General features: G+C 41.7%; 1 protein-coding gene across 1 annotated transcript; it reads left to right on the top strand.

Annotated features, from left to right (window-relative positions):
* The first annotated feature begins 925 nt into the window (after positions 1–925).
* Positions 926–19,133, top strand: LOC124689607 (tRNA ligase 1-like). Its single transcript, XM_047223112.1, has 27 exons — positions 926–964; positions 3,285–3,479; positions 4,065–4,115; positions 4,208–4,290; positions 4,359–4,458; positions 5,166–5,244; positions 5,841–5,964; positions 6,130–6,236; positions 6,314–6,442; positions 7,254–7,318; positions 7,420–7,584; positions 7,737–7,915; positions 8,032–8,063; positions 8,145–8,326; positions 8,590–8,669; positions 9,146–9,211; positions 9,308–9,624; positions 10,554–10,661; positions 12,463–12,560; positions 12,659–12,719; positions 15,953–16,029; positions 16,126–16,197; positions 16,281–16,357; positions 17,158–17,238; positions 17,375–17,477; positions 18,242–18,400; positions 18,546–19,133. Exons 1-27 carry the CDS (start codon positions 926–928, stop codon positions 18,936–18,938), a joined length of 3,222 nt encoding a protein of 1,073 aa, XP_047079068.1. The 3' UTR covers positions 18,939–19,133.
* Positions 19,134–19,884: the final 751 nt, after the last annotated feature.

Below are 19,884 nucleotides of genomic sequence, written 5' to 3'. Positions count from 1 at the left end.
ATGTGTATTCAATTAATGAAATGTAATTTCCCTATTCTTAAGTTTCTAATTATTTTCTTATTATTGTCATATTCCTAATTCAACATTGTTTGAATTATAATTGAAAAGTCATAATCTGAATTCAAATTTGAATTCAAATACTTATTTGAATTTCTTTTATATTTTATTGTATAGGATTGTTTGGAACCCAAATTCCAATTATGGTTTGCATAGTTGTCATTTATATTTGAGTCAAGTTTCACTTGCCTTTCTCACAAGTTCTGAAATCAACAAAGGTCATGTCAAAGTTTATCGCACTCGTGTCGTTGACCTTTAGTCAATTCCCATCAACACAAGCGAAACCTTGATCTCTTTGTGTTTTAAATCAAAGCGCGAAAATTCCCCGGATTTTCTATGCATGAATGCAATGCACACATCTGTTTGCTCGATTTTTGTAACCTCATTACCTGGGATATTACATTGGAACTCCCCACCGGCCGTTGGTGATGGGGTCCCAGACGACGTATCCACCATTGGAGTACCCGTCGGTGTTGACAACCTCCACGAGGGTCGATGCCGCCGTGGTGGCCGGAGTCGACGGGCTTCCAGTCTTGGGGTAGAAGTAGTCGGGACGTGCTGAGACGCGGAAGGCTGTGGCTGAGATGAACCGGGAGACGAGTATCTGCCCCGGGACCAGTAGCTGACGGCGAAGCCGAGCATGGGTGGCGTGCCGTGGAACACGCGGTAGAGGCGGCATAAGTCGGGGCCGGTGAGGATGCGGCGCCAGGCCTTGCAGACGAGGGATGCGTGGACGAGGCGCGCGGGGTCGTCCTGCGGGAGGCAGAGGAAGACACTGACGATGTCGTCCTCGGAGAGCGCCGGCGGCGAGTGACGGCTGTGGGATGGGCTCATCTTGCCCGATCTGGTGGAAGACCCCTATTGGGGAATGGGGATCAACTCGAGAGCGGAGATTTTAAAGGAGCCGGTAGGTGTAGGTGTCACATCTACCATCCACTGAGATTGGTGAGGCTTTTGACATTTATCTAATATAAAACTAATAATTGAAACATAAGTGAAACTTTTTTGAAACTAAAGTGATACATGGAAAATATTGTGAAATAGTCCGACAAAAAGTGAAACTGATGACATCATTGCTGACGTCACTACGGTTTGTTTCATAAAAATATTAGTGTTTCATGTTTCAATTATGTTTCAAATTTGTTTCACAATTTTGTGAAAGAATTGGTCAGCACATGACTGACGTCATTGCTGACGTCACTCCGGTAGGTATAGGCGCCTGTAAAAACAAATTTGCGAGATCAACTAAGAAGCTTGACGCAAAGAAAACCCAGGAGTCACGGGGCTGCCGCAGTTGGATTTGACCGGACGCGTCTCACCACGCATTGAATTTTGAGGACTTGTTTTGCTTCACACAAAGCCAGAGTACAGAGCAGTGAAGCTAATTGAGTGCATCTTCATTTTCAGCCGTGTCCCCAAAACATTTTAAAGGTTTTTAGGACGCGTCGGATATTTTTTTTATTTTTGGTCGCACGTCTCAAAAACTCTTTCTGTCCGGCGCGGTTCAATACGGTGTCCGGCACCCCGAGCTTGTTCCCGGTCCACAGGGAACGCTCCGGGCACGCCAGACAGAGCGAGAAGCAAGGCGGGAAGTAGAGGGCCCGGCGTGTCATTGACACATTTAAATTTAACCCCACCCTCGCCTACCTCGCGACGGAAGTTATTGGCGCGCAGCAACGGTGCAGTTTCCGCAAAGGCACAGCGATACGTCCCGTTGCGTCTAGCTTTGTGTGTCGGCATTAATGAGCACCACCGCTCCCTCGCCTCCCTTCGGCCTATAAAGAGGGGCACTCTCGCATCGCCCCTCACACACAAACCCTAGCGCATCTCGAGTCGAAGGTCATTCCATGGTTGGTAGAGGCCGAGGACGTGCTGGAGCAGCAAGGCCTGCACGGTCGCGGTCGCCTGCGACATCGTCATCTTCCGAGGGGAAGTGGGAGTTTGAGTTCATCGTTGTCCTCAATGGCGACCCACTCGGCATCCAGAGGCAGCCGGACAAGTTCGCCGAGTTCATCGCCGGCCGTGCTGCAGCTGCGGGAGGCTGGCAGCGGCTTCTGCCCCTGGACAGTGGACGTGCTCTTCGACGGGCGTGGCAAGATTACCTCCACACTGGTTGGGAGAAGTTCGCGCGCTTCCACGACCTCCAAGCCGGTTGCGTCCTCACATTCTCCTACCAAGGCGACGAGGAGATGAGCGTGAAGGTGTTCGACGGTACGTCCTGCCGCCGGCACTACCACAACGATGACGAAGAGGACGACGATTGAACACACTGAGTGTTCTTTTCTTCGCAGCAAAATGATCACGGAGGTTTCTGTGCGTGCGTGCGTGCCTCATGGGCACATTTTCCAGTTCTTGATAAAAGATGAAGGGAAAGGGAAAATATGTATGTGCCTCAGCATAGGTCTGGAATTAAAACCCGAAACTCATGAGCTAAACGAGTAACTCGTGACTCGACTCACCTCGATGTATAACGAGTTCAGCCGAGTTTCAAATTTTATTATTAAACGAGTTCAAGCTAAACAAGTCGAGTTAGCTCATCCAGTCCTTTTTCTGTCGTGCACCAACAACAAGTCAACAACGTCAGATGGATCCTCGTCAGCACCCAGCAAAGTTCATGCGTAATAAATTCTTCCATACGTGCGTACACGTATGCTAGCCAGTTCCCGCCCTTCCCGGTCCCGATTCTGAAACTTCCCCAACCGCGACGGCGGCTCTCTCTCCTGAAACCCTAAACCCTACAAGCGACGGCGGAGCAGCCCGGCGACCGGCCGACCATCCCCGTTCCTGCGCGCCGCGGCTCCGGCATCCCGCGCCGCCTCCACCGCTCACCGCAGCCCCTCCGGCCACCGCCCCCGCCCTCGCCTCCCCTGCCTACTGCGGTACGGTTCTCTTCCCCTAATCCCTCCCTTACCGCCTGACGGCCTTGCGGATTCTGAATTTTTGTCGATGTCCCATGGTCCCAAGTCCCCAGCCTCGCTGCAACAGCTCCGGCCACCGCCCTAAGGCTCTAAAGTCCTCCTTTGCTGCCTTACAAATTTCGATCGATTTCTCTGCCGATGCCATTGTCAACTCAACTGTCGATTGATTCGAGCAAGTGGATTCGGTCTGAAATTCAGAACACCTGCAATTCCGAACTGAACTGACCTCAGAAATCTAAAATAATAATTTGTTGTTTTTGTTTTGATGTTTTCAGCTTGTGTAATAATATTTTGTTTTGATGTTTTCAGCAAAGTGCAAGCATAAGCATGAGGACACCATCATTGTCCTCAGAGGGGGCTGTTGAGCAGGGTGGCGCCGGTGATAAGCTACTGCAGTTGTTCATGGGAGATGATCAGGACGTGGCCGTGGGCAACTTGTTTGTGGAGGCGCGGATCAGGGCCGCTTTCTACCCCAAATTTGAGAACGACAAGTCTGATCAACAGGTGCGTGGTCGGCTCTCCTTACAGTGCACGTGTTTGCTGGATTGCTCCTTGCTTCCACCGCCTTGTGGCAAACAATGCCAACTGTTTCCTGATCAACTATTAGGAGTTTCCCCTCCATGGTTATTTTGGTGGTTCTGATCATCTAATACTGTTTGGGAAACAATTATTTATTTGGTTGCGAGCCAATTAAAAAAAAAAGCAGCTGACCTCCAAAATTTTAAAAGCGGTTCAACCAAACTACACTATCACAATACACCACATGGCTATGTCATGGTTTAGTTTCTAAATCATCTGCTGCTTAATTTCTTTAGGTTTCCCTTGTAGCTGCCGCGCGCTGTGCAGCCTACTTTTTAGTTGTTGATGAACGCTTGAACTCTCTTTCTGCAATCTGCGTGGCTTTAATGGGGTTGGTTAATGTAACCACATTAAGTTTATTCTTATTGAGAAATTTTTAATGAACTGGATATACAGTAAACTTGTAAGCGATAGTAGTGTTTTATGGTAGTTTGGGAGTCCACTACTCACATTTAGCGGATATAGTTTTAATTAGAAGTGGGAACCTTACCCCTAATTTTGTGATGGCAGACAAGAACTCGGATGATTGAGATGGTGTCATGTGGCTTAGCTACCATGGAGGTATATTTGATTTCTTCTTTTCTTGTGATTTATTTTTTGCTAATAATGATGTTTAAAATCTGTTTACCCTACAAAGTTATGTTTTTCTTCAGGTTACGCTTAAGCATTCAGGATCTCTGTTCATGTATGCTGGTGCCCATGGTGGAGCATATGCCAAGAACAGCTATGGAAATCTGTAGGTTCTGTTAGTTTGTCTTGATGTTTGCTGAGCTATTTAACTGAAGGTCTAATTCTTGCTTATAGCTACACTGCTGTTGGCGTTTTTATCCTGGCCCGTATGTTTCGTGAAGCTTGGGGTGAGGAAGCTCTTAAAATGCAAGCTGAATTTAATGCTTATCTCGAGGTACTCCATACCCAGTGCAAATTTCTTCAAAGAACTACATGCCTTTTGACTTCCCTATTATCATGTTCTTTTTTGTTTCTGTTCCATGCATCTTTTGGTACTCCATACTTTGTTAGCATATAGTATTGACACAGAGCCTTGAACTAAGGAGAATATTATTATATATATATATTTTATATTTCTCCATTTCTGTTTTATTTAATATAGATAGATCTTAATTCTGCAGAGCCTTGAACTAAAGTAGCTTAAGAAATCACATGCCTTTCCTCGATGTTTCAAATTATGTGGCCAATAGTTTATTGGATACTGTGTGAAATTATAATGCCTGCGTGTTGAATCGATGACCTTTTCTCTCCCCTGTGCTTGTCCTTTTTTTTCCTCCTCAATATTAATGGTGAATACACACGTACTAAGTAATCTCTTATTCCAACCATGGGTACCATGTTCATTTCTCTCTATCACTCTCTTGGTATCATGGCAACCTTAATCCCCTTGCTTAACCCAAATATGGTTTATAAATTGAAAAGGAGGGACCATTAGGTAACAGACACATTAGGAATCGCCATTGTAGCTGTGTTGTTTAATCTTTCTTTGATGCATAGTTTATTCAAACTAAACCGGTTACATCAGTTCTTCATCGTTTGCATTTCTGATTATCAGCAGTTTTTATAAGATTCCTGATTTTGGCCCTGCTCTGTTGCTTCTAGAAAAACCGGCTAAACATTTCAATGGAACTTGTGACAGCTGTTTTAGGAGACCATGGACAAAGGCCAAAGGATGATTATGGTATGTGCCCCCCCCACCCCCCGCCAACACACATACACATTCCATGAGCAAGGCAAATTGTGCTCTGCATATACTTTCTTCAACATTATTCATTACTACAGTAGTGTCTTCTACTTATAACTTCAAATGCATGATGCAATTGTTGGGGGTAAATTGGCATTCATTGACACAAACAAAATTATCGTTTTGTGGCTGGATGATTGGATTGCCACAACTGGGATATAACGTATAAACTAAACCCATTAGAGTAGAAACATTTTATGATGCAGGAAATAACAATTGGGCTACAGCTAAAGGTAAAAAAAGAAGCTTTCATAGATATAATTTCCACTGTTTGCATTGACTTAACAGCAACATTCTATTTGGGTAGTTCTAAAGTCTGAACAAAAAGCAGCACCATCCTTTTTCTGCTCACGCTATTCTGTCTGCATCGTCATGCCGGTATTTGTCTTGCTTCTAGTTTGGAGAGGTTACTTCAACCATTTAACTATGACATCATTTTTCAGTCCATGAACTTTACCATTCTTGGTAGTCTTTATTTACAACATCTCTTTTGAATGAATATTTATATCAGTTTTATTTTGTCCTTTATGCAGTCGTGGTTACAGCTGTAACAGAGTTGGGTCATGGCAAACCAAAGTTCTATTCTACTCCGGAGGTGATTGCCTTTTGTCGAAAATGGCGCCTCCAAACAAATCATGTCTGGCTATTTTCTACAAGGTGGCCATCTGACAACTTTATGTTAAGAAAATTCCTATGCCAGAGTATTTGACTGCCTTTCTAGATACGAGTTTCCATTCCAAAGCTGTTCGACACGAGATGCATCTTCATTTTTCCCTGGGTCTTATTTTAATATTATTATTCTTTCTGTTGATATCTTTGAAGGAAATCTGCCACTTCCTTTTTTGCTGCCTATGATGCATTGTGTGAAGAGGGGACTGCCACACCGGTTTGCAAAGCCCTTGACGAAATAGCTGATATATCTGTACCAGGTAAGTCTATCTTGAATAATAATTGGTGTCTTACACTTCACATCTGTTGTAAAAAATATCATGCCTCTTATTTGTAGGGTCAAAGGATCATGTAATTGTACAGGGTGAGATGCTTGAAGGTCTGGTTGCCCGTATTGTTAGTCGAGAAAGTTCAGTTCAAATGGAAGAAGTTCTGAGAAACTTCTCACAGCCTCCATTAGATGGAGGTAAGCAAGTAAAATGGTGTTGCCTTGTTATTTGGGTGCAATAGATAAGCCATAAAGACAGTTTCTGTCTGTTCGCAAACAATTCAAACAAGTTTTCACCTCAATTTTAAGATTTTGTTCAAATAGAACTCCTCTTTTCCCATTCAAAGAAAAGTGTCTACTTCTCATTTGTTTGCAAATCTTTACCATATGAAAGTGCTAGGCATGTTGCCATCTCCCATTAGGCCTTTAAGGGTGGATGGTGCATTGATAACGGGAGTTCAGTTAAAGATCTGTTGATCTTCAGAGGTGACGGGCGTTGGCCTGAGACGCGGCTTTCGTGCTCAGTTTATGGCAGGCCTTTTTGTGTTGTGGTAGTAATGTCTGTGGTGGCTGTCTTCGGATTAGCCCTGGTGTGGAGTTCGTACTACGCTCGTAGCGAGTAGTACTCTTGTACTTGCTTTCTGCCTTCTATTAAACTATGGTATGCCCTGGCAAACTCTCGAAGAAAGAGAAAGTGCTAGGCGTGTTAGGCTGCTCCTGACCATGGTAACTGAACCAGATCATAATTAATAAAAGATATGGACAAAATTCTCCATATTCAATTGTAGATTGCTTAAGATGGTAGAGCAAGGGACAGAATAAAAAATAAGAAAGGAGGGGAATCGAAATACTGGAAATAAAATAAAATTATTCTTGTTTGAAAACTTTACCTTTTCAAATGGTTGTTATCTTTGCTTTTGTCCTTGTAAATATTTTCTTATGCATCTGATGATGTTATAGGAAATACATTAGTTTTATCGTTGATTTACAAAGTTACTTTCCTATGCAGTTGACTGTGATTTAGGACCAAATTTACGTGAAATATGCACCTCTAATAGCTTAGATGAAAAGCAGGTATATTGTTTAATGTTTTCAACTGGTATCCACCTTTTTCATGATTTTCTTAGTTTGTATTGGTTCGATCTTGCAGTAACTTATTACCTTTACATGAACAGAAAATTAAAGCAATTCTTGAAAATCTTCGATCTTCATTGTATCCAGACCATTCTGATTGGTTTGGAAAGAGTGGACTTGATGCCCAGTCTCGAAAAGCTGATGAATCGGTTGTCGCTTACTTTTTGCAAGCACATCCTACAGACTATGCAACTAAGAAATTACAGGTTAGTAATTTTTATTTGTTCTTGTCTAACATTAAGTCCTTTTACAATTGCGTTAAATAATATACATACTTCCATTGTGAATGTTGATAACTGCAAATATCAATAGTCCATCAAATAGTACATGATAATTTATTTTGTCTGCCCTGTTACAGGAGATGATTCGTTTGATGAAGCAGATGAAGGAGATGAAGCCGAGTAGTTTTCCTGCAGCGTTTAAATGTTACTGGAATTACCAAAAAGTTGATTCTCTTTCAAATGATAACTTGTATTACAAGATGGTTATCCATGTGCATAGTGATTCCGTTTTTACACGTTATCAGCAAGAGATGAAGTAAGATTGTGAAGTCAGTGACACGTACCTCATTAGCTCTTTGTAGTACTGTTATTCTTTGCCTTTTGGGATTTATTATTTGTCATTAAATTTAACTGGTCATTCATTTTTTTAAGGAAAAATCAAGGGTTATGGCCACTGTATAGGGGTAAGATGGACCATGTGACTTAAAATTCTTCTCAATATAATAAGTCAGTGTGTCATTGACTGACGTGATGTTCATGTTTAGGTTTCTTCATTGATGTAAACCTATTCAAGGCGAACAATAAGAAGACCACTGAACTTTCCAAAGACTGTAACATTTTACTGAACAGTATTGAAGGTTCCTTGGATTCAAGTTCGTCAGTTAAGGATGGTCTGGCTGATGAGGATTCAAATTTAATGGTCAAACTAAAATTCCTGCCTTATAAGGTACTTCAGTGTTATTGATTTCAGCTTATAGGGCTCAGGTGCTCGTTGGTCACTTCCTGATGTATGAATACTATGCTGTTTACTCTGGATTGTTCGCTTTCATTTTATATAACATATAATGTTTACAAGCTTGGCATATCTGTATGGCCTTCTTTCCAGTAGAAGCTTATTTATTCTTGCATGGTGGAAAGGACTGTAATCACAAAAGTTTTAACTGATGGATTAGTATCTTCTGATAATTCTCTTACATCGCTACCTGACAGATAAGGACATTTTTAATTCGGAATGGCCTCTCCACCATTTTCAAAAATGACGGATCTGCTTATAGTAATTATTACGTAAGGTATGTCATGTATTCAAATCTCAAATATTTGTTCTTCACCTTTTCCGCAGCTCTTTCAGAAAATCAGAAGTTGGCTGAAATAGATGAAGCATTGGCACAAGAGTATCTTTACTTTGTTCATTTACACAGTTACTAGTTTTGATTTTGTTTCTTCCTGTCCATAAATTGTGTAACACTAGAAAAGCAGTGCTATTACATCCTCCAGACATATATTTAGTTGATATGCATATTAGTAGGAAATGTTGATACCTGTAAAAAGTGAGGCTGCTCCCATGTTTGATACTCCTTCTGTGATATTCAAGAATGTTTCTTCATCAAATGATGATTTGATTTATCAAGATTTTAGCCATGTGAATGGAGTTTTGTAGTTGAGTTGTCAACTGTGACTACTATAAAGTTCAAATTGTGATTGGTTTTGTTGTATTGAATGCAAACAGTGCTGCCTCTGATATAAATTGTCCTTAATGTGTTAATAGGCAAATGAAGAGTTGGGGAACATCAGAAAGTAAACAGAAAGAGCTTTGCAAACTGTTGAATGAATGGTATATGACTACTACTTTCTCTCCATAGGATGTTTATTTTTTGGGTTGTACCAATCATTATATGTTTATTTTAATTTAATTAGTTTGCCAAAACAGGGCTGCCTACATTAGAGGAAAGTATGGCAATAAGCCACTCTCGTCCTCAATTTATCTTAATGTGGACAATTTCAAAAGAAAATATCTTGGCGAGGCAGAGCCCTTCCTTGAACAATATGCTAAGCGTAGCCCTGCAAACCTGGCTTTGATAAGGGCTGCTGGCAACATGGTTCAAACAGAAAATTTCTTGGCCATACTTGATGCGGAGAGAGATGAAGAGGATGGTTTTCAGCCAGAACATGTGGTAGCACCTTCTAGTCCTACAGTGTCCCTCGATGTTGTTTCAAAAATTGAGGGCCTTATTGTCTTCTTTCCGGGTAATTCTATTTATCTTGGAACAGATTTCTTGCTGTTATGTTTCGTAAGCACTCTTCATCTTGAGTTGATTTTGATCATTAGAATAACTGATACACTTAATATTTATTACTCAAGATTAAAAAGCCTGGTGAATAATTTGTACGGCCATTATCCGGCACTGTTAAAACTGTCCATAGGATCTAACTGATATACTATTTTTGTGGTGTTTGTGTGTGTGTGTCTGTGTGGATAGATCATTATGCCTCTAGATTGTTGAACATGAACTCAGAACTTGCAAGTGCCAAGTAGGGCCTATGTAACCATTGTTTAATTTATCTGTTGAGCCTCAAACAAGCCAGGTCTCATGGGAACAAATCCCTGGAAATAAAAGAAGATAACTTGTCTAACACTTTCTTGGTGGGCATCCAACCTCACCTAAACCAATGTGCCATACCAGCTGGACCACATATGGCTAGTTTACACCATAGTTTTCAGTTAACTTTAGGCTTAACTAATTATATGCCCTGAATTTGTTGGTTCTGGATTTTTCTTACCCTGTGTGAGCATTTATAGACTTATAGTGAACCTATTTGGTGTAGCTTGGGCTTCTCTCAATTCTCAAACATCAGAATATCAAGCTTACAGCTTATAAACCTGACGAAGTAGATAAGTAAGCCATAACATTGTATGCAAGCAGCTTCTCAGTGGATCGTTGTTTAAGCAATATTAACTGTAAGTCTTAGACCAACTGTCTCCTTGGGCTTGGGCTGCTTGGCTTAAACTTATAAACCCCCTGTCTAGCTAGCAAATATCTTATAGATGTTCATCTTTCCCTACCAAGTTCTGTGATCTTTCTCAATTATTTGTTGTTCTAATTTCTATTATGTTCTCTTGGTCCTCATCATGTTATTTTGTTTTCCTTCATGCATGTCTATTCTTCTTCTTTCAGGTATACCTGGTTGTGCAAAGTCTGCTCTATGTAATGAAATATTGAATATGCCTGGTGGCCTTGGTGATAACCGGCCTATTCATAGTTTGGAAGGAGATCTTACTAAAGGTATGAAACATTTGGCAGTATTCTTTGGTTGCTACATTCATAGGACCAAAACACGGGTTGGAGGAGGTCCACTTGTTCTTAGATCTTCTGCAAACAGAACAAGTGTTGACGTGTGCAACAGTATAGTTTGCATGTGCTTATGAGAACAAATACAATTATGTAGCCATTCTTCCCAACTTCATGCTTTATGTAGTTGCATCCTATTGTTCCCAGTGATAATTGAATAATTGATATACTCCTTGTTCAACAATAAGAATTGCTGGTAAGATTTGCTTTTCCTGAAATAGTTTATTTTGGAGAATTATAATATTCCATTGTGCTAGTGAAAAAAACTTCCATTCGCTAGTGTAGTTTCGACATTTGTTATTACTAGGACAATGCCCGCGCGTTGCTGCGAAAGAGCAAAGTATTATAAATTCAAAATAGAAAATAAAACATTGCTCTAGCTACATGCACAATATAAGAAAGACCAGTCAAAGGAGATCGTGAAACACATGGATTTCTACGGAGTACTTCTTAACTTTGACATGTGTCAGTCTGAAATCCCCACAACAATGAATGCAAACACTAACCCCTGAATTTCGAGCACAAACACTAACCCCTAAATTAGAAGAGTAATAATAATAATTGTGCTAACAGAGGCATTCCATAGCGGCTAACCTTCCATAGAGCAGATCGACCTGGTATGAGGAGCAAGAGAAATGCATCACACGGTTTTGTGTAGAATGCGCCAGCAGGATGTGCAGCAAACAGGAACCAATCTTACAATCCTGAGCAAGAGAGATGCATCACGGTTTTGTGCAGAATGAGCCAGCAGCATCAACCAAGAAGGAAGAGAAAAATGAAAACTAAAACCAATCAATCAAATCCTAATTTTTTGATCCAGCTTTTCTAGTGTAGGAAATAGTAGGAGCGGAAGCAACATGTCGAACCGGCAGAGCAGGCGTCACGCTATTTTGTGGCTTAACAAACTCGCTCAGTTGTCAGTTCCCAGGCGGCTGGGCACAGAGCAAGTACGATTCATCTAATTCCAATCTACAAAAACCAATGTCACAGCAGCGGGGGTTACGCAACGGCGAGGACCTTTAACATGTTGTTCCTGGTGCATGCTCAAACGGCGCCGCTGCCGCGGCCGAGTGCCCTCAAACTGCACGTAACGCCGCACTATGGTCTCACAAAAAGCCGGCACACTTCACCCTTACCTCCAGGCGGCGAGGTAGGACTGTAGGAGGCAAAATATTTATTCAAAGCGGAAGGACCCTATTTTAGTAATCTGATTTGGTTTCGAGGCCTAATTTGGAAGCCATCATTTTGAGTGGACAAAATAAGACGCTCAACTTTTTTCCGACGGGGACACACAAGTAATCCACTGATATGTTAGTGACACTGGACCGTTGGGGCTGTGTAACAGGGAGAGGTGGGGGCTTCTTTCCTCTAAAAATTGAATACAGATTCCCGGAAGTTGCACTGCATTTTTACTCAGAAAGGAAGGCTACTCTACTGAAATAAATTATACTAGAGTCGAGATACATCCAAATTTAGACAAATCTAAGAAATGTTTCATGGGACGGAGGGAGTAGTTGATATCCTGCTGTAGATGCAGTTCTGAAAAACAAAGGGACTATGATTTTGTGTTCACTTTTAGCAGTATATATATTAACATCAGTTGTTCTATTGGTAGAGTGCTGCATAAATATATGCCTGTACATACCTGTTTCAATTTTCTTTGTTGTTTTAGGTCTTATGTTTTCTTCTAGAGTGAGGCTCTGTTGACCTTTTTGTGAACTGTCACCCCTTACAGGAAAATACTGGCAAAAGGTTGCTACTGAGCGAATAAACAAACCATTTAGAATAACCCTTGCCGACAAAAACGCACCAAATGAGGACGTGTGGCAGCAGGCAAGTTTACTTTCAAATTAGATGTAGTAAAGCTATCCGTCATTTCTTTCGTATGCTACAATTTAGGAAGAACTGAACTAGCTGTCCATTTATTCTAGATCGAAGATATGTGCGGGATCACAAATGCAGCTGCTGTTCCTATTATTCCTGATTCTGAAGGTATAACATATGCTTCATCATTTGTTGCTCCATTTTTATTTGCCACTTCACAAATAACTCAAGAGGAAAGCAATATTTAGGAATTTGGCTCTCATTTGTATTTGTGATAGAAATGCAACACAGCAACCTTTGATAATAAATTGGAGTATACTGGAGATATTATGGGCTTCAAAACCCCATGAATGTAGTACTTTGACAAATCTGTAAATGAGCCCTCTGGGGTGTCCTACTCCTTCGAAAGCGGTTTGAGAGACGTGAGGTTTGACAGTACGGCAAAGTGATGCTCTGTCTTGCTCTCCCTGTCTCCACCTGCGCCGCGGGGCCGGAGTGAGTTGGGAGGGGAGAAGTGGTGGATCTACAGCAAGATAGAGGGGTGCACTGAACCCCGGGTAGAAAAGAAATTATTTCTAAATGTCATTTTTCCACCACATATGCACCTCGTAAAAATATTTTCTATTAAATTGAAATAGGAGGTGATGGTACGTTACCACGTTTTCATATTAGCCCTTTGGTTTTATTCAAATCAACCCGCAGTCCTTACAGTTTGGAAAAAGAAGACCCACCGAGCGTCATGCGCGCCTGGGCCTGGCCGCCCGCCGCCTACCCGACGCCTGGCCTCATCTGCACCAAAGTCGGCAGCAGGAGAGCAGCAACTGGAGCTTGCCCTAACCAAAATCAGCAGCAGGAGCGACAAGCCATCCAGCAATGCGCTGACACCATCATGTCGTTGACCGCCACGTTGAACCACCGCGCCGTGCCGGCGAAGTCCACATGTTGTGCTGCGGTGTTGATCTTCTCCGGTCCTCCCTAATACCGATCGAGTGCGGCATGGTGCAGGACTCCTTACAAATCTCCAGGCGGTCGGTGATCTCTGATCTGACTTGTCTCTCAGCTAATCATCGGAAAGGAACCGAGGTGCTGCTCGGTATTGAGAGGAGACGGTGGGTTGCTCGATTACAGGAGGCCGCCCAATGAAGACCTGGGCACTGGACTGCTGCCGCGCAAGCTGGAAGAGGAGACTAGATGAAGAGAGAGATCTGGTGGAAGGTGTGAAGAAGGGAAAGAAGCGCACCGGCCTTGCCAAATCGATGGCAAGATAGATCGATAAGATTGGGGAATGGATCGATTGGGCTATGGTTTCCACTTCACCCTGACCTGTCTAAAGTCTGAACGTTCGGGGCTCCACCTAGATGCAGTTACATTTTCTTATGTGTGTTATCTGCTTCCAATGTCGCTTTAAGAAAATATCTGCTTCCAGTGAAGTTAATTGAAAATTTTAGTTGTTTAACAAAATATTACATAGAAATACAAACAATACACTTACCCCACAGTGCGAGCACAGTGACATATACTTCAGTTGTGTAGGCGTCGATGGCCATCTCGCCTCCATAGACATTGACGAGAGGCTACTCTCCCCAGCTATAAAGCATGTTTACAACCCAAATGAGTGGATGTGACACCCTATATTTGAGTACTACATGTGTTATCTTATTTTTATATGTATTTATTTCTTAAAACATGCAAAAAAAATTGATGCATCAATAAGGCAATAGAAATGATAGTTGTGCACAAGAACATACCCTAGGATGGGTGACTTCAACTTGTGATATATTCTTAATAGCTACAACCTCTGCTCAGAAATATGCGACTCAACTTTATCTAGATGTATCTATATCGCAAAATACTTTTACTGTATCTAGGCAAAGCCGAGCCACTTATTTTTGAACAGAGAGATTATAGAGGTACACAAAAACGTCTACATAGGTATGCTGAAGTTTTTAAAAGATGCCAATGAAGAAGTTTGAGAGAGATTTGGTATCCATGTATGAACCACGTGTTATCATGTCGTTCAACGTTATTTTTGAATTTAGGACAATTATTTCATCTTGTGTGTATGTATAATTGTCTTCATTATCGGTTGCAACGCACGGACATTCTGCTAGTGCTTTTTTTTATCTCTTGATGCACCCTCTTGGCTCCCTGGTTCCAAATGTTGTAGCTCCACTGCTGGAGGGGAGATATGTCGTTTATAGTAGGCGCTGCCGTGTGTAGTTTGGTTTTCCTTTTCTGATATGTTCATCGTGTGGCCAGTTCTTTTGTTGGTGGTGTGCATTCGTTGGTTTCCGTGTGGTCTGCGAATTCGTTCATTTGTGTTTCATCTCTACATTGATCTGATTAAGCAGATTGGTTTTTAGTCGACGCATGTATTCAAAATCTAGTGCCTGGCGTGAATTGCTTCTTGCAAGGATGATGATGTATTTCTGGTTCATCTCAAGCGCCCTTGCCATGCTGGTCTTCGCCGATTTTGTTTTCGATTTGGTGTCCTTTTTTCTTCCAACCTCCTGCGGTTGGAGGCCCTCACTGCAACTAGGAGGACGGAGCCGGGTTTCAAGCAGACATGACCTGGCTTGGCGATTTCTCTGGCGTATGCTCGTTTCATGAGCTTTGCACCTTTGGTGGAGCGAAGAGCCTTCTTCTCCGTCTCCAGCGGAGTTCACACCCTCAAGATCTTTTTTTTTCTTCGCGAAAACGCAAAGCTTGCGTCTCAAGATCTCCTTCGGCGACCCGATGTTGGAGGCATGGGCCAATGCGGTGGAAGCACTGCTGCAGTAGTTAGTGTTAGTCTTGTTAGTTCACATGTAGTATGTAGGAAGTAGTCTATGTGTGGCAGCCAAAAGCTACTGCACCTTGTATTGCATAGTGCTATTTATAGGATACAAGCTAGGTACAACAACTAGATTTCTAAAAGCCTTCTAGAGCTTTCTACTGCTATCCTTCTACAGCTTTCTACTGCTAACTAGAGTTAGCTACTGTCTAAGGCTTACATATGAATAGTACTAGAACATACTAGCACCTACCAGTACTACTAGAGCCTACCAGACCTACTAGAGCCTACCAGTACTATCTTAACTCCTAAGCAAGGATTACTCAACCAGTTAGTACGCAAAGCGGTGGCAGGTGCAGTCCATCGACAGCTGTGGTAGAGCAACAGACTTGTCATCAGCAGTCCATGTAAAACAAGGCTTTACTGCTATTGATAAGTATGTGTACTTGATAGTGTACCTGGTACTCTGTATTGTATAATATAATTCAAGGAATATTTTTACAAAACGACACGTCTGTACAAAACCCCGTGCTTGGAGATTGTTTAGATTCTAGAATGTTTCCCCTTCGTTCTTGGATTGGATCATTAAATTGCTTTGTAATTTTTCTTCATTTCCTTGAAACTGCAGGCACTGATACAAATCCATTTTCACTTGAAGCTCTTGCTGTTTTCATGTTTCGTGTACTCAAACGGGTTAATCATCCGGTATGGACGCATTATTTATGATTTACACAAGTTTGCAGATAGTGACTGCTTTATATTGTAAATTTTCTAACATTTTATGACTACATACTTATAAAGGGAAATCTGGGAGAGAACTCACTGAATGCTGGTAATGTTTTGATAATGTTTTACAAGCTCTATGATGGCAAGGTACGATTTCCTAAAAAATATTTCAAATCCTGCTGCAATATACCATATTATCAATGTGCCATTTAAGGAAAATGCACTTCCAGAGTCGAAGAGAATTTGAAAGCGAACTGTATGAGCGTTTCGGCTCCTTGATTAAGATGCCTCTTCTGAAGCCAGATAGGTAGAGATTTTCACATGTTCTTGTACTGCTTCTACCATTTTTTATTTATAAGATGACCTGTTTCTTATGCTCTTATACTTTTCCTCCCTTTGTATTCATGCACTTATCTAAAATATCCTGTTTGTTGTGCCATGCCCTTCTATGTTCCTGTACTGGGAAATACTTAGAAAGATAGCTTGCTCACTACCCTTAGAGCATCTGTAGCAGATTCCATAAAACAGTCAAAACCATAAAATAACAGCTATTTTATGGTTTTGAGCAAAAAATTGCCCCGATCAGATCCTGTAAACCAACCTTCACCGGCATGTAGCTATTCCAGCCAATGTCCTGCGAAATTCCGCCGAGTCCAGGACAATTTTCTGGGGCGGGGTGAGGACCGGGGGGGGGGGAGTGGTCGGTCGGTGCCGGAGCAAAGTCCGCGCCGCCGCGGAGCAGGGGGTGGAGGCATAAGCAGGGGTCTGCGCGATGCTGTGGAAGAAGACGACCCAGGAAACAGTTTAGAAAAAGGCCCAGACACGTGGTAGACTATATATATTTTTTGGTCTATTTTATTGTGTCTATTCAGGCTGAACCCATGCCACACCGTAAAAACGGTTTACAGTAGGCCTTAAATGGCTTTTACGGTTTGGGGTTTAAGTGATCTGTTAGAGATGCACTTATTGACCCAGAAGTTTATAGCCTTTCATATTATATATGTATATATGTACTAGAGAAACATCCCGTGAATTCATTTTCGTTTACTTTTGTTGGTCAAAAACTTGTGATCTACTGAACTGCTACTTGGCTTTTCCTAATTTCAGAGCTCCATTGCCTGGTGATGTCAAAAGTATCTTAGATAAGGGGCTTAGCTTATTCAGACCACAACGAAGGAAGCGTGGAAGGTATGAAACTGTTACCTGTTAACCCCTGGGTACAAAGCTTGTGCTGTGTCAGCTTATAATGTTCACATAGTGAAGAATAGTCAGAATCATGATTCTTTTGTATGCTTTGCTTATTTGACTAATAATGTTGAATCAGAGAGGAGCCATCAAATGATTCATATGCTAAAGAATGGGAAAAGTGGGAGAAGAGGTTGCGCAAGATATTGTTTCGGAATGATGATTATCTTAAATCCATTCAGGTAAACATGTCTCATCTAAAAATCTGTATTCTAATCAGGAAACTAGTGGTTGGTCGGGAAACTTTAACCTTTGGAGTGTGGACAACTAGAATAAAGTACCAAATAGTCAGTAAGGATACGGGGTTGTGGTTTTACACTACTCCATGTCGTCTGGTCACAAACTAATACTTCCTCCGTGCCGTAATTCTTGTCGCTGATTTGAATGTAACTAGACACATTTTGTGCATACATACGTCCGAATCTGTGACAAAAAATATGGAACAGAGGGAGTAGAAGAGATTTTTTGTAAGCTTATCTCAAACAAAGAAGTTCGTGGCTGATCAACCTTCCAAACTTACGTTACCCTATTCCCACTGTTAACTTTATAGACTGCCGTGCTCTATTGATTTAAGTCAAAGTTAGGTAATGCAGTAGGTGAGGCTTACAATAGACGACACACAAACTCTTAAGTTAGTGTGAAAGACCATATATGCCCAGCTCTTCTCACACACATTATTATTAGTTGTACTACCCTTTTTACGATCACAATTTTGAAATCTTACACACTATTAGTCTTAACATTTTCTCTTTATCTCTGGTTTAGCAATATCAGTAGAGATGACCTTACATTTTCTATGTGACGTGCTTTGATCACGGAGTTATTGGATTGCATGCACTGATCCATCTTGAGTTCACAATTTCCGTGCACAGGGAAATGGTGCTTTTGTTCCCTGAGGAAAAAGATAATTAATTTCTTGTGTTATAATGTTTATTATTTTATTTAGGTTCCATTTGAGGTTGCGGTGAAAGAAGTAGTGGAACAGTTAAAGGCTGTGGTGAAAGGTGATATCAAAACACCTGATACTGCGAAGCGGAGGTTCGGCAACATCTTTTTCGCTGCTGTTACATTATCTCAGGCAGATATATTGGGACTTGTCAGGAAGGTAAGACCTGTATGCTCAGCTTAGTCTAAGCACTTTGCTGCTGTTACAGTATATAGGGATATTGTTTGCTATTTTATTTCGTTATGAAGCATTCGTGGATGATGATCTGACTCTAACCATGTCGTGCATATTGCAAAATTGACAGGTTGCAGAGAAAGACACTGCTGTCAAAAAATTTCTCAACGGCATAAAAGTAGAGGATAACCTGAACAAGGTGCATATCACCCTCGCCCACAAAAGTGCACATGGTGTAGCTGCAGTTGCAAGTTATGCTGTCTACAAGAACCAGGAAGTCCCTGTGTCTTTTAACGCCTTCTTCTACACCGATAAGATGGCTGCTCTCGAGGCGCAGCTTGGAATGGTAAATGGTGAGACTATCGTCTCCAGAAATGATTGGCCACATGTTACTGTATGGACAGCCGCAGGTGTTGGACCAAAGAAAGCAAACACATTGCCACAGTTGGTTTCTGAAGAAAAAGCAAAGCGGGTGGCAATCGACCCTCCTATCACAATCACTGGAGTTATAGACTTCTACTGATTCGTTGTCTTGCTCTTAGATAAGAGTCAGGAATCATTAGATAGCTGATTGTGTCGATGGCTTTGTAAATTTTAGTCTAAATTTCATGCCACAAAGTTTTGTAGGGTAGAGTGGGATTTGTGATACTAATACTTTATGATTCAGAAAAACATGTCACTGTCAGGCCCTAGATATAGTTAAGCATAATTATGATCATTGTGTGCATTTGGGCCTACTAATCTCATATCACTATCACATAAGATGTCTTTCGAAAATGACTAGAGAATAGGAGTATATAAAACGTGAATTGTGTCACTTAGCATTCACGATCAACTCATGAGCATCCATATGCATATTACTGTTCACAATCATGTTATTTTCATTCTCAAATTGCCATGTCATCCCCCAGGAATCAAAACTTTACATTCTATTGTTTTATGTGCAAAGCAAAACCTTTTAAAGGTAGCTATGTTACTGTAAATAGCTTTCCTGGATTTGGACAAACTCTCTAGACCTGACCTGCCTATCTGCAACATTGGCTGATGCCACATATGTAGTATTTAATAGAAATGTTCCTACAAAATTCTTCTCTGATCTTGAAGTCCTCATTCAACATCTTCTAAATTAGAAGAGCGCAGACTCTCGATCATAGGCCCATTATGGTGACCTTTGGAGATTCCCCGGCACAGGAAGTCAGGGGCTGAGGGCCGCTTGCTGTTACGATTAGAGACCTGTTGGTTGAAAGAGGCCGCTTTTCATGAAGTGCTAGAAGGGCCCTGGGAGGCAACGAATTACCAAGTTCAAAATAATGGCTTGGCGGGAAGACTGGCGCACCTGATGGTGGAAAATTGTTCGTGTACTCTTTGATCAATCAACAAGGATGGTACTCCAAGCCTACGATTCCAGCTCCGAGACATGTACAAGGCTACTGAAACTAGGCTGTGGCTTCGAGGCAGTTGGCCTTTGC

Source organism: Lolium rigidum, chromosome 2 (genome assembly GCF_022539505.1).
Source record: "Lolium rigidum isolate FL_2022 chromosome 2, APGP_CSIRO_Lrig_0.1, whole genome shotgun sequence".
NCBI lineage: Eukaryota > Viridiplantae > Streptophyta > Magnoliopsida > Poales > Poaceae > Lolium > Lolium rigidum.
This window is presented reverse-complemented; position numbering and strand designations above follow the sequence as displayed.